General features: G+C 42.0%; 1 protein-coding gene across 1 annotated transcript; it reads left to right on the top strand.

Moving 5' to 3' along the window:
• The first annotated feature begins 2,705 nt into the window (after positions 1-2,705).
• Positions 2,706-20,297, top strand: gng13b (guanine nucleotide binding protein (G protein), gamma 13b). The gene is made up of 3 exons (XM_031876250.1): positions 2,706-3,234; positions 14,771-14,897; positions 17,027-20,297. The coding sequence occupies exons 2-3, from the start codon at positions 14,800-14,802 to the stop codon at positions 17,130-17,132; spliced, it is 204 nt and encodes a 67-aa protein (XP_031732110.1). The 5' UTR covers positions 2,706-3,234; positions 14,771-14,799; the 3' UTR covers positions 17,133-20,297.
• The last annotated feature ends 2,661 nt before the right edge of the window (positions 20,298-22,958 follow it).

Genomic DNA, 22,958 nt, shown 5'->3' on the forward strand with positions numbered 1-22,958 from the left:
AAAACAGAGTCAGTATATTTACACAAGTTCTATAGGTACAATTGTGAGGTACTTGTACTAAACTTGAGTATATACTGTATATTTTACGCAACTTTATACTTCAACATCAGATGGTATTTATTTACTAGATACAATTTCCTTTTCAGGTTAAGATTTCAAAATAACATGCATTATTGAAGAAATATTAAACTAGTAGAACCCAAACTTTCTGACCTGTGTCGAGTGGGCCCCTTGTCACTGGGATAAGTTGTTAGCAGTCGCACCATTTAAGCAGTTGTTCCTTTGAATGTAAGACAAGTCAGCATCTTATTTAGAGACTACGAATTTGAGTCCTGTCTCATATTACGAGACTTCTTTTGACCGATGGTGCCAATTTACTCAAATCGACCCGATTCAGCACAGTACCGATTTTTGAGGCGGCCAGTTTGTGCCCGGCACCAGGCTGAAAGTCACTAAGTGTAATGTTATCAGAGCAGGAATGAAGCGCCACTCAGGACTCCTATCTGAAGAACACTGTGCTGATAGCCAGGAGCCAGGAGGATAACAGCACTGGCGACAGACCAGGACGGACTGCTGCTCCGCTCTGAAAGCCAAGTTTGGAGACAGGATATGCAGCCGCCACTGAAGTCTCACTTTGGACTGGTTTTCACAAGTAGAATAGACAATTTGTCTGATTAATTAAAACAGTTCCTTTGCCATTCTTTATTTAAAGGTATTTTATTTCCCCTAGGGTTTCATGCTTGAGTTTCTGTAAGTGCACCTTTATCTTTGTTTATCCGGCAGTTTTTCTTCTGTTTGTTACAAACTGCTGTCGCTGGAAACTTGAACCGCTCTCGGTGTTTAAACTTCAGCCAACACTTTAACTGACACTTCTCTATGTTTGTACACTTGAAACGACTTTATGAATATTTAACTGAATATTTTTCAGGTCTTCCACCTTGACAGACACTTCCTGCCCAATTCATCACCCACGCTTCGACTGACCTTTCAACTCCTTTCAGTGCCCCACACCATTGAATCTTCAGCTCTTTTCAGCACTTTCGCTTCAACTGATACCACAACTTCACTCAGTGATTAAATTGCCACTTCAACCACGTTCAGTGCTTACACAACTGCAAATTCAGTGACCGTCTGTTTTGCATACCGTCTACCATTTCAACTACGATTTCAAATGTTTCAGTTCATCAACCTTTTCGAATGTTTCAACCATGAATTTTCAGCAGCAAGCACACGATCTTCAGAAAATTTTGAGGTTTGAGGTTGAATTTGGCTTGATATTGAGTTCTCCATTGATATGTTAAATCCAACAAACTACACTGAGCATCCATTTTTCCGTGTGTGCGCGCTGTTGTTGAATCAGGCGTTTTCCCTCTCAATGGGACACCTGAACAGATAACAGAAAATGAATGAACCGTGTGCTGCCGGACTGATGAATTGTGCACGTGCATGTGTTTGTATTGAGATTTCTATTGAAAGTCTAAGTCATTATGCACCATGCAGGCTGGGAGAGTAAAACAGGTGAAATTCTGTTAACCCTTTAATGGAGCCACTCAGATAAAAGTAACTGACAATTTAATTTTAGTACTCTGGTCCAATTTACAGTAAAAGTACATTTTCAACAATCTGCATATGTTTCTTCATTAAAGACAACATGTCGAATGTTAAATACACAACATTGTTACATTATACATCGGTTTCTATTGACAGTATGAATAAATTAAATTAACAAAAATCTTCCAATGTACTTATAAAACCAACAAAAAGTTGTGCTGTTATGCAGTGCAATCTTTGTTTTGGTGCAGCAGCAGTCTTTGGACCCCCCTTCTGTGGTCTTCAACAGAAGAGGGGCAGACGTTGCACTGTCCCCTGTGATCAGAAGGAATCCATCAGCCTAGATTATACGAAAAAAATTATACAGATAAACAAATTCCAACAAATATACAATGGGAAAACATCTTTTGTTTGTTAAATTGATCGGGCAACAGTTTACAATCAGAAAACACCGTACACCATGGCAGGATTCGGTCATGGTAAAACAAAAATGGTTAGCAGTAACACCAAATATTACCGAACCCACCATAAAAAAGAACACATGCCATGAACACATGATTATTTTCTGCTTCCAACTTCCTGGAAGGAAGCCACCTGTCTATACTGAAAACTGCAGTGCACCCTGGGTATGTATTTTGGGCCTGAAATGCTGCAACCGAGTGCTGGAGATGACTCACACATTAAGCACTGCTAGTTCCTGAACAGTATTTTTTACAACTCAGAATGTGCTCAAACTGGTGCTCAAACCATAGCAGAGAGCAATACAGTCACTGGAACGGCGATTTAACTGTAGACACATGCGAGGTCAAACAAGCTCCGGCTCTTCTTCTGTGGTCTCAAAAGCAGTATTTCTCATATGTGAAATTAAAACTAACCCAAATATGTCCCCCCTCCTACTGCAGTGAGGACCTCAATCTGTCTTTTGCAGATGGAGCTATAAGTGGCCATATTAGGGCAGAAATCCAGAGTCTGGCAACGGGGGGGGGGCAAATAGGGGCTACACACACACACAGAAGAGTGTGAGAGTGAAATCCTTCCTTCCTTGACTGTGTACCTGCTTAAACACCTCCTCCTCTCCCTCCTCCCTCCGCCTCGCCCGGCCAACTCTCTAAACGCATCCTCAGGGAACTCTCTCTCTCTTTCTATCTCAAACACACACACACACACACTCTTATAGGAGGCTCCCAGCAGAGAACCAAACAGTGAACGGTGGAGCGCGCGCGCAACGGACCGGCTCGTTAACTTGTCCGCTTCCTATTTCTCCCCCTCCACACACACACACACACACACAGACACAGACACACGCACACATACTCCTCGTTCTTAGGCAGCTTCGGCAGCAACCGTAAAGCGGACTACCGGACTAACTACCGGGCTGACTAACCGGGTACAGAGCGACTCCTCCGGCTCTCCAGACGGTTTCAGACTGGTCGTCATCGTCTGTTTTTTTTCACTCCGGAGACTGCGGATTTTACCTTCAGTCTTTTTTTGCAGTGGATACTGAGAGTGCGCACCGCCTCCACGAGATAAACTAAGTGTGCGAACAGTTCTCTGTTTTAAAGCGGGGATCCTCTATCCGTGTGCCCGTCCAGCCGTCTTCTCTCTCCCCCGTCCCCCCCCACCGGTTTAACTGCACCGGTCAGACTTGGAAAGAGCAACAGCCTCCACCGGCGCATCAGTGAGGTAAGAGATGCGACTGTCCGTTTTAGACACATTTCACTATTATAGTCGTTCACCGGGGCCTGTGGTGCCGAAACACGATGGGGTCTCCTGTGATATCCTGATCACAGGCCTTTCTGCTGCAAAAATCCTCCCGCATCAAACTGGCTCGAAAATGTGTTTCAATGATGTTATTTAATGAGAAGAAGAAAAATATGACTATACAAGGGATGGGATCACCTCTTTATTTTAAGTGTACTTTGTACACTTTGTACTGTCTGCCTCCAGCCTCCCAACACACTCACACACATACACACACACACAACTCAATACTGGGCCATATGGAACCCACGAATATTACATAAAAGTTACATGTCTCCTCTGCACTCCCTCCTCCTCCTCCTCCATCTCTCTGTTTCACACCTGGCCCTGTTTTAAGGATTGAAGATGTTTGTCTTGTACTGGCTCTGAGCAGGGCCGGCTGGAGGAACTTCCTAATAGTGGGGCCAGACTAGCGCACAGTTTTAAACAAGGGGGGGGGGGCACATGTGTAAAATGTAAAAATGTCACACATTAATAGCCCAGGTTCGGTCAGCGTAACAAACGCATGCCAAAGAAACTTTAAATATGCTAATACGAAGTTTTATAAAGAAATTACCACTATTTGTAACCCCAAATAGCCTTGACAGATTATGAGACAACGGGCTCCTGGATACGGACCTGTAAAAGCAGCCCCCGACCCTCAAATGAGTAGGACATCCAGAATGAAAACGGACAAAAAGTGTCCGTGTTTAGTTGTTTTAGTCGTCTTTGTGGCAGTTTTGCATCTCTCTGTAGTCGTTTTGGATCTCTTTGTGGTTGTTTTGCGTCTTTTCGTAGTTGTTTGAGTCTTGGTTGTCATTTTGCTTCTCTCTTTGTAATCATATTGCGTCTCTTTGTAGTTGTTTTATGTGGCTGTGTAGTTATTTGACTCTTTGTAATGGTTTTAAGCATCTTTGTAGTAATTTTTATCTCTTTGTGGTTGTTTTGAATTTCTCTTTAGTTGTTTTTCATGTCCTTGTAGTCATTTTCTGACTCTGTAGTCTTTTTGCGTCTCATAATAGTTGTTTTGCGTCTCTTTCTGTAGTCATTTTGTGTCCTTTTATAGTTGTTTTATGTCTCTTTGTAGTTGTTTTATGTGGCTGTGTAATTGTTATTTGTCTATTTGTGGTTGTTTTGCTTCTTTTCGTAGTCATTTTGCCAGTCTTAGTAGTCATTTTACATCTCTTTATGGTTGTTTTGAGTCTTTTTGTAATAATCTTGTGTCTCTTTGTAGTTGTTTTGCGTGTCTTTGTAGTCATTTTATGTCTATTTGTGGTTGTTTTGAATTTCTGTGCACGGTAGGCCATTACAGTAATCCATCCATGATACTAATAGGGTGGTGCCGTGCCACCCCTCTGGCTCCGCCCTTTGCTCTGATTCTCCTTTTCACCCTGTGGGGGGCCACACACTCCCATCCACAGACACACGTTAGCCTTGTCCAGCTCAGTTGGCTACACATTATAACGGTTATTTCCGCCAATAACAATGGAACCACTCTGGGTCTATATTGCCGAATTAAAGTTTTTCGCTCAGGCCTATATTGATCGGTTCCGATCGACTGGACTTGTCCCCATGTTGGCAGGGCCGTGCTGGTGTGATATCAGCTGGACTGGTGCCAGCAGCCTCCGGGCTCGTTGGAGTGCCGAACGGACCGGCTGGCTGTAAAAAAGCTCAAATACCGTCTGTCAACGCCTGCCATTTATTTCCCTCAAGCAGCATCTCAGCAAGGAGCCCCTTCCTTCTTTCTTAGCCTCCACTCTCAGCTGGTCAGGGGAGCTCTGCCTGTTCCTTTCTATTTTTAGTCTCTATTTACAATGCAGTAGCTATAGTGGCACTCTCACTCCGTTTGCTTCCTTCCGTCTCTCTACCTTTGCGTCTCTCCCTCTCTGTCTCACCCTCTTCTCTTTTTACATCTGCACCTCTTTCACTCACTCACTCACTTTTTAGACGTCCCTTTCACCTTTCGGTTGTCTCCTTCAAGCTGCTCCCCTCCCCACCATCCTCATAGATCATCGAGTTGGACGGAGCGATTCAACACATTAAGCATTGGCGCTGTAGCGCGGCTTGCCACACCTGCTCCACTGTCACGCACACATACAGTGTATTAGTTTGTGAGGCTGAATAGACAGCGGAGGAGACAGGGGGGGTGGAGGTTAATCTCTGGATGCATTTGACCCAAATCAGCATGCAACCTACATACCCCCCCCAAAACAACCAGCCCACAGCCCCCACCACACACACACACACACACACACACACACACACACACATACCAAAACATGTCTCTAGAAAGCAGTACTGTACACACTACGACCAAACACCTCATTTTTCAGAGGCTCGGCAGGTTGTTAATTATCTGTGACGAAACACACTGGAGATACTGGATTTGGCCTAAATTGCCTTCAAGCGGAGAAAAAGAAAAAAAAGTTTGATTAGAAGATCTAAAAGAGTAGTTTTTAATAAAGCAAATGTAATTAACTGGTTCGTCATCTTCCGTAGTTCCTGAGCAAAAACTCGAGGCAAACCCGACCACCCTTGCAGCTCCACATCCTCGCCCACACACCCCACGCTGCTGCTCGGAGCTACAGGTTCACATCGGATTACCTTTGTCTTCTAATGTAGCAAATTTACATCAACGAATTATCGTCAAAGTATAAATGCTGGAAGAATGAGATTACTGGCATGACCGCACCGCACTGTGTTTCATAAGTCGGATATTATGCAAAGCACAGTGGGCCCTGTTGTTCCAGCGCAAACGCAGACAAAGCCTGGTTCAGACGGTACACAGAAAAATGTACATATCGACAAAAAGTTTCTCTCGACAGTGACTCAGCGCCCGGGTTGAGGACAATACATCACACGGTACACAGTGATCCGGTGCAGCAGACGAGCGTGACTCCAGGGATGGCAAAGTCGGTTTGTCATTTAGACAGTCCACCGCTTGGGTCCAGACTGTAATATCTCAACAACTACGAGATGGATCGCCATGAACTTTTCCGCAGACATCCCCGGTTTCCTCAAATGTCTGCTACTGACTTCAGTGATCCCCTGACTTTTTCGGCTAGCGCAATTGTCAAGTCAAAAATTTTTAACGTGTCCGGGACTTTGGTTCATGACCAAGTACCTGCCAGATTTATAACATTCCCGAGAGCCTCAGCTGTACTTTGTGTTAAAGGGGCACTACGCCCATTTTTTAAAATTCATACATGTTATTCTTATTGTTTGAGACAGTCCAAAAATAATAATAAAACATGAACTCTCTCCCAATTCCAAAAACTAGAGCACTGAAACTCAAATTTGTGATGTCATCGAATATAAAGTGTGGAGCCCCTCCATAGACTATGAATAGGGAAAGATTTTATAGATGAAACAGAGCACCCAGGAGGATGTTCTGAGTATATGGGTACATTTTCTGTCTCACAACTTGGAACAACTTGGAACACAACTTGGAACTTTGGAACAAAAAAAACAAAAAACATCCCCCAGTCATTGTTTTTGGAGCAACCCCACACTTTATACCCGATGAATTTACAAGTTTGAAACTTTCTTCTCTGGTTTCTAGCTTTGAGAGAGAGCAGCTGAGAAAATGACCCTACTTCTCTCTTGATTTATTACCTCAGTAAACATTGTAAACATGAGTTTATAGTCTCAATCTCAAGCCTTCTTCAATACAGCATGATGTTCATTTAGTAAATTATAATCCATTTAGAGTCAAATAGACCATAAAGCAGAGTATGCTTTAGGGCGGGTTTACTGTGATTGACAGGTCGCTGTCGCTACCAGAGCCGTATACGGTGTCATTACGTCACTCCTCCGCATTCCAAATATGGTAACTTCTGTTCTTTGGTTGCAAAATGTCAACATGGCGACGGCCATAATCCAAGATGGCGACGGCCAAATTGCCGAACTTGAGGCTTCATAATGACAGTCCACAAACCAATGAGTGACGCCATGATAACTATGTCCACTTCTTATATACAGGCTATGGTTTTACCTGATGGTAACCATGAAAAAAAAAAAGGACATCACACGTGTTTATACTCTTCGGTACGGTGAGAGGAGCTTTGAGGAGACTGACAGCATCCATGTGACAGTAAACAGACGAGGGTTCACGAGAATGGTTTATAATAATTTTGTCAAAGATATATATTGATGTTTGAATAAAATTACACAAGCACCTTTAAATGTGACAGCTGGTTTGGATGGGATGTGTTATTTTGGAGGTTTTCATTTTATCAGTAACAGCCATAATAGCTCCTGCCTGGGCAACAGAGAGAAAGAGACATTGACCATGTGTGGAGCATCGGATTAACCGTTTTGAAATGTGTGCAACTGGACAGGAAGCACTTGGTGCGGAGGCATCTGTGGAAGACGGCAGGGGACGGATGGAAAACAGATATGAGAGAGAGCGATGAAAGGAAGACGGTGAAAATGCAGCACAGCACAGGGGAAAACCTGCCTCGACCAATATCTTTGATTTAAACCTCAAAGCCTAAGACAACAGTAAGCCGCACGGCAACACTCATTTCCGCAATTTCGATTTTATTGGTTGCATCGCCCGTCGTCTGAAGATTAACATTTGCTCAGGTGTTAATTAGCTGGTAAAATGAAGATAAAACACGGAGACGCATGAGTGGCTGTTGAGCAAATGAGAGGCAGAGTAATTTGAGAGCGAGAGTTTGACAGGACAATGGAAAAGGTAAACGATGGCGAGAAGAGAATGGGGACAATATAATGGAGTGATGAGTGACAGGAGCAAAACATCGCTTTGACATCAAGGCTTTGTTCGAAATCTTATACTCACATAGTATTCATACTATTTATAGTACTCATACTAAGTATAAAGTAAAATTGAGTATGTGTTGCCTTCCCACTGCATAGTATGTGGATTTGTTTTGTACGTGAGAATTGCCCGGGTGTATAATACATAAGCAGAAATCTTTGCGTATGAGACGTAACCTTACTGGACTTAACCCCACCCCCAAAATTGCATTGGAGCTCGGTTTAAATAATCGACCGTTGGATAAAATTAGTGCTGGGCGGTATACCGGTTTTAATTTCCCTTATGATATAAATTTTTCATATACCGCCATGCACAGCCGAAACTACTGCGTAGATCCGTAAATCCGACGTAGATCAAAAGACGATATATTGTAAAGTTTGTCGAGCCGCTGTTGTTGCCTCTGGTGGCAACACTAGCAATGTACTCCATCACCTCAGCCGAAAACCTATTGGAATACGAAGAGTGTATGCGATTACGGTCCTCGGATTCGAGGCCGTCAACCAGTAATGTCAGTGCGAGTGAATCAGTCAAGCCAAAGGGTCAGACAACGCTTCAAGAGGCATTTGCTCGAGGCAGTGCTTATGAGAAAAAAAGCAATCGGTAGCGTGACATTACGGACGCAATAACGATCCACCTCTGCAAGGACATCGTCCCGCTACAGACAGTCGACAAAGACGGGTTCAGAGCAATGGTTAAAACACTGGATCCAAGGTATGTCTTACTGGAGCGAAAATACTTCAGCCAAACTGCTATCCCAACTTTATACGAGCAACACCGAAGCATGCTGGAAGCGGAGCTACGTACAGTCGTCCACTTTTCTACAACAACGGACCTGTGGTCAAGTCGCACAATGGAGCCATACCTCAGCATAACGGTGCACTTCATCAGTGATGACTGGGAGTTGCGCAACCACTGTTTGCAAACGTCGTATTTCCCAGACGACGAGACCGGAGAAATAATTGCACAAGGCTTGAGAGAGGCGCTTGATTCCTGGAGACTGGGAGAGGAGAGGCAGGTGACCCTAACAACTGACAGTGGGGCCAACATCGTGAAGGCAGTCCAGCTGAATGATTGGAGAAGACTCCAATGTTTTGGACACAGGCTTCACCTTGCCATAGGTAAATATGAATATTTGTATTAATAAAACAATTTGTTTTTTTGAAGTAATTATATTATTAATAGCCTAAAAGTAGTAAATATTTAAAATTGTGTGTTTTCAAAAATGGATGGTGTTTTTATTAACGTTTGAATTAGCAGGCTATAATATTTCTTAATAGCAAAAAAGTACTAAACATTGTGTTTGTTGGTTTTAGTGTAAAAGATACCCGCATAGAACGTGTAGTCGGTGTGTGCAAAAACAATTGTTGGTGCCTTCTCGTACTCCTGGAAAAGGAAGAGGGACCTGGCCATTGCTCAGGCTGAACTTGGCCTGCCAAAGCCAGCTATGTGAGGATCACGACAAAAAATGATCCAAAGACTGACTGAGCAGGAGAGAGCCATAAGTCAGGTGTTGAAAGCTGACAAGAAAACAAGGCACAGCTGGCAGGACATGGATGTGCCGGAGGCAGTAAACCAGGTGTTTACCTATGTTAGTGTCTCATACCTCAGGCCAGTACCCCACCTCTTCAATGAAACCATTCTTGCTGAGGGAGAAAATGACACTCAACTGACCAAGGACATGAAGACAACCATTCTAACCTACTTGAATGAAAAGTACTCAGATCCTGGCACAGATGACCTGCTAGACATGGCTTCTCTTCTTGATCCCCGCTTCAAAACTACCTACATCAAGAATGAAAAGGTTGATGAAATCAAAGCTAGAGCAGTAGAAGAGATCAAATCACTGCTGACAGAGCAACAGGCAGACACCACTGGCACTTCATCAGCTCTCCCAAGGGCTGTGGCAGCAGCAGCAGCTGAACCTGAGGTAAAAAGAAAAAAGAGTTTGGCCAGCTTTTTCAAAAAGCAGGGCAGCAGCACAGCTGAGAGCAGAGCAACTCTCTCAGACGAGGAGACTATTAAAGTGGAGCTGAGAAGCTACCTGTAGGCCGTGGAGGTCGACAGTGACACTGACCCATTGGAGTGGTGGAAATGCCACCAAGCAAATTTCCCTTGTGTAGCAAAGCTAGCCAGGAAGTATCTGTGTATTCCTGCCACCAGTGCCCCATCTGAGAGAGCTTTCAGCACCGGTGGGAACATTGTCACCTGCCACAGGTCCGCACTGAAACCAGATGCTGTGGACAGACTGGTTTTCCTGGCACAAAATTTGTAATGTCTCGAGGAGCTTCAATTACCAAAACCTGTTTTTGGTCATTTGTACAGGTAATGTTCATAATGGTAATTTGTACAGGTAATGTTCATAATGGTTCCTGCATATGTACCAAGAAAAGAAAAGCAAGCGCAATATAGCCCTTTGAATACTTGAATACTGTAGCTTGAAGGATAATGTGAATTAATACCAGGCTTGTTTCTTACTTGTGCAATAAAACGTTTGAGAAATATCTCTTTGAATACTTAAATACTTTGAGTATTTTAGGTCAGTTTATAGTGTTTATACAACTATTTTTAAATATTTTGTTTTCAAAAGGAAGCCATGTTTAAGTTGTTGGCATATCTATTTATTTTTAAGTTCTGTTTTAACTACGTTGCCGTTTGCACAATAAAAATTGTTTACATTCTGCAACTGTTTAATGCATTCTGATTCATTCATATATTGTAACATTTTGTGGGGCCAAGCAAACTCTATAGTAATCACAGCCTTTATACTAGTGCTGGGCAACGATTACAATTTTTTATTGCGATTAATCGCATGATTTTTTTGCGATTAATCGCATTATGCACAAAATTCAACAATGAATTCAAAAGTAGTGTACTTTTATTTGAAAAGTACTGCTATATGAACAAAAGTGCAATAACATTTAGTTTGCAAACACTTTAAAACAAATACGGTTCTTTTTAACAGCAGTATTCTCTTTACACAGTAGCAGTTATAATACAGTTATAATGATTCTAATGATATTCAGCCGGTGTTCACAACTTTATTTTCATGCGTGTAATAGATGCAATCTGAAATTTACATCTTGAAAACTGCAAACCTATCTACGTCATGTTTTTATGTTTGTTAAATTCTCAGTAGCGATAACTAAATGATATGCTTATTATACATATTCCAAACAAAACTTTAAAAACTCTAAAAAAATAATTTAAATGAATCTTTTTTTTGCTTTTTTGGGTATTTTGGTTTGACACATACGCAACGCTGATTACCGTAATATGTGTGGTATTTGTTATAAATTCACGTTGGTACACAGAGGGTGATAAGAAGCTGTACATGGAGGGACTTAGGACCCAGGGGAATGTAGGTGAAGGAAACAGGAAGTGACGGAAGACACGCCACACAAACAGCTGTTCACGGCTCGCTGGCTGGTTGGCCGACCGGCTATCGTGTTAAAAATGTCTGCTTAATAACTAAACGCGTGATAAAATAATTTTCAGCGTTAATTAATTAATGCGTTAACGCAGAAAAAAAAATACCGTGAAACCACCATAATCTCACAAAATACTGTGATACACATTTTTGGTCATACCGCCCAGCACTAGATAAAATAATTCCGAATGATGGCAAGTGATGTTGAGGTACATTTAAGAGGAAAAACGCGGGTGCTCACAAAAATATTTAATGCAAAAATATTTGATAACTTTAATTTTGCCTTAAAATAAAACGTAAAATGGAGGACCAAATGGCGATCACGATTATAATTGTTTCATCCACAGAGCTGTGGTTTGTCCTGTGCCAGGTTAAAAATCCCAAAGGTTTCAGGTTTCTATTAGTAAGCGAGAAAATGAGACAGCCAATGAGGTAGGGCCCGGGGGAAAAGATGGATAGAGCAGACAAATAGAGGTGAGAGAGGGGGAAACATGGATGAGGGAGAAGGTGAGTGAGAGAGAGGAAAAGCATTCAATCCTCCTGTCGTCTCTGGAGGATGCTGCTGAGGCCTGATCTCAGCCAGGACCTAGCCATCTCTCTGCCTCTCTCCGGCTCTCTAATATTGGTGGTACACACACACACTTTTCGTGATATAATATTGCACCTGGTGTTTTCCTCAAACTCACAAAAGAACACGCACAACCTTTTCTTGTCCCTCCTAGTAGACATTATTGTAATATTGGACCATAGACTGTATAACAAGTGGATGTAGTCATGGTGACATCACTCATTGGTTTGTGGACTGCTGTCACGAAGCCTCGAGTTTGGCGATATCGCCTTCGCCATCTTGGATTACGGCAGTCGGCGTATTGTTTTTTTGCAGCCAATGAATGGAAGTTACCATATTTGGAATGCAGAGGAGAGACGTAGAGACACCCTATGTGTCTCTGGTAGCAGCAGCGACCTGTCAATCAGCGTGTAGCCCCGCCCTAAAGCATACCCTGCTTTACGGTCTATTTGACTCTAAATGGACCATAATTTACTAAATGAACATCATGCTGTATTGAAGAAGACTTGAAACTAGAGATTGAGACCATAAACTCATGTTTACAATGTTTACTGAGGGAATAAATCAAGAGAGAAGTAGAGTCATTTTCTCATAGACTTCTATACAATCTGACTTTGTTGGGTTGAGTTGGGCTAAATGGCAAATGGAGTCTGTGGAGTGGGGCTGCATGCGGAACTCCTACATCAAATGTGATTAATACCACATCTAGCGGCAGCAAAACAGGATGGATGTGGTAAAGTGGTGAAGCTTGCCTCTTGCTTGATTTGATTGGGTTTGAACTTTTGCTGCAAGAAAAATGGGAAATGGGAAAAACAACCTTGGGAAAATAATGTTTTTGCTGCGAATGCCTTTTCTAACGATTCATCTCTGTGTAAACGGGGAGTTTTAGATGATAAGGCAGATGATTGATTAATTCTGTTCCAACATCTTAAATATCCATTTTGAGGGAATGGTATGGAACATTATTTTATAATATGTGGCAGGACCATATGTAGACAAAAAAGCATGTATGTTTTTGCATCATTAGATTCTTGTTTTTACTAAATATTTTTTTCCAAATCGAACTACTCTGCATTCGGTTAAAAATAGAGTTTCAGAGCCTTTTAAATAAGAATAAAACAAATGCTTATTGTGGTGCATGCCACTCATTAGCAGCCTGACCATGCGGTGAAGTAGGTGTTGAATTCAGAGCAGCTATTTCCTGCCTCGCAATATCAAGTACTATTCAATGTCCCTTAAAAATGTACCATTGTTGTTTCTGTGCTGAAGCACCTCAGTGGGATCGATTCCGAGTACAGACCAGACAAGCGCTCGGCTCACCCGAATCCTCAAATGAGTCACACAGGCGTGCACACACACTGGTGCACACACAAGAGGGAAAGAGTATTGTTGAGAGGGTATAGTGGGCATAGAGCGTGGGTGGGGAGTGAGAGAAAGAGAGAGAGAGGGAGGGAGGGAGAAAGAGAGGGAGGAACAGACAAAGAAAAAGATGTAGCGGATGAGAATGGAGACAATATTGCTGTCGGAGAGTTGACCACTGGTTTGGCTTTCTTGCCTGCAGTGTCCTGAGTGACAAATTCCAGTTATTAATTCTATATAAATATATGATAATGTGTTTTCCTGATCTTTACATATGAGGTAGCGGTGCAAACTGGCCATGGCCCACCATACATTTCACTTTAACCCAACCAAATGTGTATGGTGATGTGAAGTCCTAAATATACTGTGGTAATCTTACAAATTGACAGCTGTGAGTACTATGAATAAGCTATTAATTCTATGCAGCAACGGGTGACTGAGGACTGGCTAAGTGGCTCGGATTTGAGTTAGTTTAAGGAGCACAAGGTTTGCTGGGAAAATTCAATCAAGGGCTGGTGTCATGTACAGAACACTGTAGAACCCACTAGCTTTCATGCACTCTCAATCACCAGTACCAGTGATCTGGTGTTTCAGATAACTCAATATGTGAATTTTCTTTTTGTTTACTCCACAATGTTGCCCGTGGCAACTGCAGACATGAACGCCTATTTGGGAATCACCGTAATAGAGGATCACAAGCAGCCTGAAGCTGAATTATTCCCTTCTACTGCCCTCGATGTGAGGGGGCTTAGCCACTCATCTCACGGAGTGAAGTTCTATGTTGGGACATCACTATATTTTGAAAGCACACTCAATGGGATGGGGTAAGATTGAGGGCAAATGAGAAGAAATGGGATGCGGCACAAGTACAGGCTGTTCCTTTTTTCGGCATAGAAGCACAAACATTTTCTGTTTCCCCTCCCTCTATTGAATATCAACTACTCTCCTCTGACCTGCATTCGCTGCCAGAGGCAATATAGAAGAAATTAACCAAAATTTGCATACAATTGATGTGCTGTCGAACTGCCGTCAAAACGGTCGCTGACATCATTTAATTAGTAATTTTCATTAAAGCTGAGGAACTTTTCTCAAAGTGGAAACATGCAGCCCCAAGGACACAACCACTGTATCCTGTGGTGTTAAGTGGGTTTGTACTCTTAACGTTTAATAGCCTCCATTCTCCCCCTCCTGGAGGTGGAATCGCTAAGCAGCCGTTATAAATCGGATGCATTTTTCGTGGTGTTCTCGCTGCAGGGCACGGTTGCGCGGAGTGCGTCTGACTACCGTTAAACGGTATTATGTGCTGCATAAATTTAACCGGTCCCTCCCCCACTGTGCACAGGTAGAAAAGCCCCACATTGAGCTGCAGCCATGGACGAGTTGGACCTGCCCCAGATGAAGAAGGAGGTGGAGAGCCTCAAGTACCAGCTGGCCTTCAAACGAGAGAAGTCCTCCAAAACGGTGACTGAGTGAGTAGTTGGACCGTAATAGCTCTACAAGCACCTGCACAGAGTTCAATCCCCCAAAAACCACTGTGATGAATAGCTCTGAAATGAAATAGCTTTGTTTTTGCCAGTGTGTAGCATTTAGCAGGATCTATTAGCAGAAATGGAATCTAATATTCCAACTAAGTTTTCATCAGTGTATAATCCTCTGAAACTAAAAGTCCTTGTGTTTTAGTTAGCTTAGAATAAGATTAATAGATTAATAGATAACGCCGTTATCGTGGTATTGCACTCAGCGGCTCACATTACCCTTTGCAAAATGGAACCACGCCGCTAGATGTCGCCGAATACTTCACACTGTCCCTTTAGATTCCCAGTGAAACGGAAGTTAGAGCTTCTGTGTTGGAAGTATTTCCCCAGTGAAACTGAATATTTGAGCGGTGTACAGTTACGAGAGGGATTTAAATCTCTAAAATATCTCTAAATATCTTTGCATATATTGTTATATCGGTGCACAATTTGACCAGGGATGTGATCCAAAAAGGGTTAAAAGGGCATTTTTCATTTCATCTCGATTTATAGCACACATAAAAACATGTTATAGTTAGACACACACATTTAAATGTTGCTCACACAGTGGATCAAGTTTGAAACTGAATACTTGAATACAGCATTTTCAAGCCAAGGTTTTTCTTTTAGTTAGTTGAGATCTAGCCAAAGAAGGCTGTGTGATATGGTTGAAAGCTCCGGAACAAATGCTTAAGTGGACCTCGAGTTGAGATTGGTTAACCAGCGGTTGTTTCCGAGCTAGCTCAAGTATTCAGTGGGTTATTCAATTACGATTACTAACAATATCTGCTGTTGTTCACTGTGATGAGTACAATGATTACATGAACACCATGACTTTGAGTCGAACAGCATTAGTCATTCCACCACAGCAATAATGCAGTGATATGGCTTCATTAACTAATGCTGCCTCGAAGGCTATTGTCACAGTCGCAGCGCACGTGGAGTCATTAAGCAAAGCTGCGGCCGTCATTAGTTTCTGTTCAGCGCTCTCTTTGTCCGTCTCATGCTCTCACTGCAGCGGCAGCAGATTAAGGGCCAATCAAGGGAGCTCACAAGAAACACTTCTGAGTCTGTTTTTCATGTACAGTACTCAGGGTCAGTGTTTTGAAACTATTGTGAATCTAATATATATATATATATATATATATATATATTCACTTAAAAGTACTTAAAATTCTTTTTACAAATGAGAAGTTAAATTCCTGAGGCAATAAAACACACTTTTGCTAATTTCAGTACACTCACGGGCAAATTCACGAAGAATGGATTTGCAGCCGCAAATAGCACCATGAATTGGGCATAATTTCCATCTCAAGGTTTCGCAATGACATTACACTGACGGCATTACGCTAACGATATTACGCCAACCATATTATACTAACGATATTACGCCAACCATATTATGCTAACGACATTACGCTGACGACATTACGCTAACGACATTACGCTAACGACATTACACTGACGACATTACACTGACGACATTACACTGACGAAATTATACTGACGAAATTATACGGATATTACGCTAACGATATTACGCTTACGAAATTACAGCGCAAACACAGTGACAAAGTTTTGCAGCGTGCCATTTGCCCTTTTTTGCATCTGATTGCTATTATCTATGCAGCAAAGTATTAGTGTTCATTTAGGTAATGAAAACTGTGACTAAATATGTTTGTCAGCGACCGCCCTTTCCACGACTAAGACGAGACGATGCGGCACTAACTATGACGATATCAACATGCAAGAAAGACGCGATAACAATGTAAATATTTTAAATGTTACCATAATCTCTCTTTATGTTCTTTGACAAAAAAGACGTCAATTCAGCAGTTTGTTTTCCTGCGCTGTGCGTGCCATATCAGGAATACGCTCTTATTGTTAAGTTAAAGTTACCGATGACAACAACAGGGCTTGGAAAGAAGCAAAGAGATATTTTGGCTAAGCTAGATGGACTGAAATGTTCTCTCTCTCTCTTTCATGCCTTGTATGGAAAAAGAGAGAATGTGGATAGAGGATGGATTGTGGTGCTAAACTTCCTCTGGAATTTGAGAAATTTCTCTCTCTCTCTCTCCACAAAGTTTGGTAAAGTGGATAGAGGACGGTGTCCCGGAGGACCCCTTCCTGAACCCAGAGCTGATGAAGAGCAACCCGTGGGTGGAGAAAGGAAAGTGCATCCTTCTCTAGAAGAAATCAACCAGCACTGCCACAACCTTCCACCTTTAACCACTCTGACCAACACGCACCTACAGATGACCCCCCTGGACCTGACCCTCCTGTCAGGCCACGGCGGGACAGCGCCTCCTAACCTCTCTCACCTTGAATGTACAACAGCTGATGTCCGTCCACCCCCCCCCCGACTTACCTGAACATGCACTCCAACAAGGGCACAGAGACACACACACTCCAAACTGTTTTTTCCCCCCTGACCGCCACTCATCCACTGCAAGTTTATTCCTGCCACGGCGATTGCATATGATGTATGATGATCAATACTCCTATTACATGTCTCTGTATGATATATGATATTTATGCAGCTGCCAGTCGACACGCTTTCTACAATCCCTACTCTTCATTGTGTGCATAGCAGCTTTACTTTTTTTTTTTTTTCTTCCATTTTTGATGAGTTGTAATAAACTGTAGTCACATTCTCACTGCCAGACTGACCGTAGATCTGCCGGGGGAACGTTGAGATGTCAACCACTTGCTCTTACGAAATGAACATAAAAACAAGGTTTTAGGACATTTGAATATGAAATTCAATAGATTGCGCAAGTCTGTGATTGACGAACTAAACTAAACTATAAAAAAGATTTTAAAAAAGGCACAGAGGCCGTTCCGATCGGCCGCCATCCAAGAAACAAGCGAAGAAAAAACATGCACGAGCTTAGAAGAACGACTCAGTGTGACAGCGTTGTGCGACTCCCAACAGTTGTCATCGTGTGTCCGGTCCGATTTCATGCGACTCCGGATATCGCATCTACATTCCGAAGACTTGATCATCAACCGGTGTTGTTTTTGCCCCGGTGTCATTAGGTCGGAAAGTTTCACGGCAGCTCTGTTCGTGTTGTCAGTGCACAAGGGCGCTATGGGTCTCTGGGGGGTTGTTGGGGTTGAGTTTACTGCTCCTCCTCCTTAGCGACAGCCCCCTGAGGACAACACACAGAGACATGCTCGCACAGGGCATCAGGCAGAACCGTGCGCGTGCACACACACACACGCCATCTCTCTCCACACATGTACAGACAGACCCCCTTTAACTTATTAACTTATTGATCTTTACTTGCTTTATTTATTTATTTATTTATTTGATGAGACCTTTCCGTCACCTTTAGTTTTTGTGTCCTCTTCTCGGAAGAAAAAAAAAAAAAAGACTAAACCTTGCCAGATCACCATCTACTTACTGCCTTGTACACAGTTTCCTTAAAACAAGAATGTAAATACGTGGCATGATAACCACTGACCTCAGAATTGGCCTGTGTGTGCAGGTGACTGTAACTGTGTGTTGTTTTGTGCGGAACTTAAAATATTTTTAGTGCATAAAATTAAACATAAGTCTCCCCTTGTGGATTGTGAAGCACACACACACACATACTGTACATGCACACACACCTACAGGCCTGAGGCAGTGAAGATCAACAAAACACACACACACGCACACGCTGCTTATTGAGAATGTGTATGAGGGGAAGAGTGGCAAGGAATGGGATTCTCTAAATGACTTGGGACAGGGGAGCCTCACATCATCTCAGTACTGTAATGACTCTCATTATATACATTTCCTTCTAGATGACCCATTTCCCCGAATGCTACTCATTGCTTGGATGACTTTGGTCATAAAACATGCAACTTTAAATATAAAATTTTCCTCTTTAAAAAAGCTAAACTCAAGTATATGGTCCATGACATGCTTCTAAATGTTTGTGTTTTTATCAAACATGCTAGCGTCGGTCTTAGACCTGCACTTCATAGGGGTCGTTCACACGTGGAAAAACCAGCCGTACCGCGTTCATCTTTTTATCTGGAGGTGCGTGGGGATGTTGGTAGCCTGCTCTTACCAAGCAACCAAAACCTGCGCGCTGCAATGGCGATGATGATGCGGTAATTTAGCAGTAAGCCTCACTGACTGAACTAAACAAAGTAGATGGTTGTCAGTCGGGCTGACCTTTCAACCGGATGTTGTGACGTTCTTGGACGGAAAGGGTGACGGATGGGACAGATCGTAAAACTCTGGGGAGCCCGAAAGTAACTTTTAAATATTTAAGAAAGGAAAAACAAAAAGATATCTGCCGTCTGTGATTGGTTGTTCCTCATCACATGATATGCACACCGCACTACAGGTTCCAAAAGTTGAACAATTTTTAATCTTGGGACGCAGCCGTCTCGCCCTGAAAATGGCAACAGTTTCGCTCTCGCTTTTGAGCGTGCCTTCCGCACGTCTACGTTGTCAACAATGAATACGAGGGCGCCAAAAAACAACAACCGCAGCATGTGAACGACCCCTTACTTCCTGTAAAACATGTCCGACGAGCAAAGATTCCATCCAATCATACTGACGTGTTTTAGATTTATTAAAATACTTTTTGTGAACAACAAAAAAGGAAATTGCAAATGTTAAAATCGTATCACTGTAGCTGAAGTGAGGCCACAGAATTTAGATGATCAACAATAAGCATATATGCAACATGGCGATGCCGAATGGAGCCATCTTTGAGGATCTGTGGTTCACTGGCATGTACAGTATGCGCCTCGCTTATTTTGGTTTTATTTCATTTTTTAATTTACAATGTGTGTTTACTAGTTGACAGAATGATACTTAGGTTTGCGTTAAAATATAGCCTTGTAATTTCATGATTAATGCATGTAGGGGGCGCTTTTAAAACGGCTTCCGCGGTATAAAGATGTGAAGCTCTGGGCTTCAGGTTTGTAGTTTTTCCAGTGTCAGGCTTAAGTTTATTCCCTCTGCCAACATGATCTCACGACTCAACGGTTTGAAACTTTTTTTTTTGCTCTTACAACACCGCTGGAAAAGCAACAAATGCTGCTCCGAAAGTACGTGAGAGGATTCCTGAGTCCGCCTGTCCCTTCTCTGTTTTGTTGTTTGGTTTGTTTTTATATAACCTGAACGTGCGTATGTATGCAAGTTATTACTATTATAGTGACAGCATAAAATCTTGTCTAAATATCTAGCAACATATTCCTTGTGAGAGTGCTTTGGGAAAAAAATAAATATGCATCAGATCAAGTCCTAGTGTAAAGATGACAATGAGCAATAAATTGAAGATCATTTTTTATTGAATGTTTTACAAAAAACATTTATCTTACTGAATAAAGTAGAAGATTTTTAGACAACTTGGTTGTTTTTTGTGTGTTTTTTGTGTGAGTTTTGTATCAACCTGTGCAAGTGAAACAAGTGTACAACATGTTCAACCGCAATCTAGGATAAGAGCGGCCCTTGTATCACTGCCTAGTGTACATCTTCAATATTGTTGGCAATTTAAATTTCTTTCACTGAGGGAAAAAAATGGGGGACACTCCGTTTTGGAAAACAAAGGATTTCAAAATCTGGTTAAAGTGCATGAGCCATGTTACGAAATCCCCTCACGCACCCACTTCAGTATGAAGATCGGTCCTCTATGAAAAGGAAAAGACTGACAGCTCACCACGGGGGAGTGGAGATTTAAAGTCCGGTGCTTCAGACACGCCCCCTCTGTGAGAGTCACACAGACACATGTGGCGCTACCCTTTCACCAGGTAATGTAGATATATTCTCATCTTTATGAAAATAAATATCTTAAACATTGTGGTTTTCATGTAAGACTATAGCCCAAAGTTATTTGCTTTAAGTGTTCTTGAAGTTATTTTAATTAATAAATGGAAAGCAAAGTTATATTTGTCTCCTCCCCCTTTCTTTGCTGATCCAAATAATTATCCGAACCGTGACTCAAAAACCGCAATCCGAACCGTGAGTTTTGTGATCCGTTGCACCCCTAGCCGTCGCCATGTTTTTTTTGCAACCAATGATCGTAAGTTTCCATCTTGGGAATGCGGAGGAGTGACATAGAACTGGAGGTTGCCACATTGGTAGTAGCTTACAGCCAGAACCAGCTGTGCATTAAGAAAGTAGAGAAGAAAGTCAAATGGGGCGTTCTTGTACCCCACGAGCCAATCAAAGCGTCGCACACTACGCCGACAGCTGCAATCAGACTCTCCTGCCACTTGCCTTTTAGCTGTGCTTCGGTATTATGCGAGCCAGAGAATCTGCAGTTCTTCGGCTCATGACAGTTAAGTTTTCATTTGTTAACTTACAGTTTTTCTTAGCCTCCTATAGCAGCTCTGGCTCCGGGATATGTATGCAAAACCATTAAATTCAAATCTGCAAGAGACAACAAAGAAAGAGAGAGAAATGAGTGATAGACCTGGAGGGAAAATAAAAGAGATGGAGAAAGATAGGAGCTCGAGACAGATGGTGCTATAGAAGACTACACTCAAGGGTAAGATGGAAAGCTGCAATCTCTTCCCCTCCTTCCCCTCCACTGCTTCTTGTAACTCATGAATAATAGAAAACTGGAGATATACGAGGGCTCTCACTTTCTTCACCCTGTCAGTGCCTCTAGTCACTTTCTCTTTTCTCTCTCTATCCCTGGCTACCTTTTTCCTCCATCTCGTCCCTCTCGCTTCTCTTCCAATATTAATCCTCGGTTTGCTGTGAGGAAAATGTATGTAGCAACAAAAACTGGTGTGTACAACCCAAAAAATACATTGCCTAAAGGTCTGGGGATTACAGCATATAACCTTGGGGCTATGTAAGTTTTGAAAGAAAAAAATAACACATCCTTCCTCATACAAATAAAAAGTTGAATTTATAAGCAATAAAACACAACTTTGCTCAATCCAATATACTCAGGGATTTTGCTGGTATGGCCCTACTTGGTCTGGTATGACCATCAGCACATTGTGGCTAATGTTAGCTAGATTTTGTTGTATAACTGTCATCACCGAGTCAGTTGGCTGACTCAATGGCTCTTCTCTACTCGTGCTTTTCTTATGCTACATTCTAACCATTATACTGTTGTGATTTTGTGGCCACAGCGGCTGGTGTTAAATTACATAGCCTCACGTCCAAACACCTGTATAATGACTTAAAAGCATCTGGCAAATTTCATCCTTTGAAGAAAACAAACAAATAAATCAGTTCTTATTTCCGTAGAACAGGAGAACAAAACAATATTTGATGATAAACGCTCCCATATGGTGAATGTTTTGTAACTGTAATCTGATGTTGAGGAAATATCTAAATTATTTAACTAAAACTAATTAAAATAACTAACTAAAAGGTCTACTTGCTCTTTCCGGAGCTTTTGACCATATCTCTATATATAACTTTCACGCACAACTATATAACTTACACTTTATTTAAGACTTACTACCGGACCAAATTCATTTATATATTTTTTATTTTTTTTATCTTTCTATTAGTTTGTTGATAAATGAGAGTTGGCTTTATCGAAGAGTCATAATATAAGTGTTAACTTTTGCCTGTTTCCTACAAAATTACGTTCCCATACGTGATTTCTCCCAGGTTACGGTGGCAGTTTTTAACACGCGGTTACCGTTGTCAATTGAAACAAAACAAAAATGCAACAAAACTACTTGGCTAGGTTTAGCAAAAACGTCATAATTTGGCTTGAAAAATAAGTATGGTTATGTTATTTAAATTACGGACGCAAATTAAAATGAGTCAACATTGACTGTTGGTGTTACACGGGACATGAACAATCGTCTCCCGAGTGAAGGTCCTGACCCAACCCCAACCATCCACCCTGACCTCTACCTTATGTGGACTTCTGCGGACTATGATTTGAAATACGTGATGTGTCAAAATCAAACGTTTTAAATGTGTTACAATAGGTTTCCCTCGAAACATAAATGACAATGCAGTTTCGTTGTATGGGAATGTCACTTTTTGGAGACTTTTTTGGGGCTGTGAATGATAATCTTGCTTATTAGTAA

This window comes from Anarrhichthys ocellatus, unplaced genomic scaffold, assembly GCF_004355925.1.
Source record: "Anarrhichthys ocellatus isolate YVR2014 unplaced genomic scaffold, GSC_Weel_1.0 scaffold106, whole genome shotgun sequence".
Lineage (NCBI taxonomy): Eukaryota > Metazoa > Chordata > Actinopteri > Perciformes > Anarhichadidae > Anarrhichthys > Anarrhichthys ocellatus.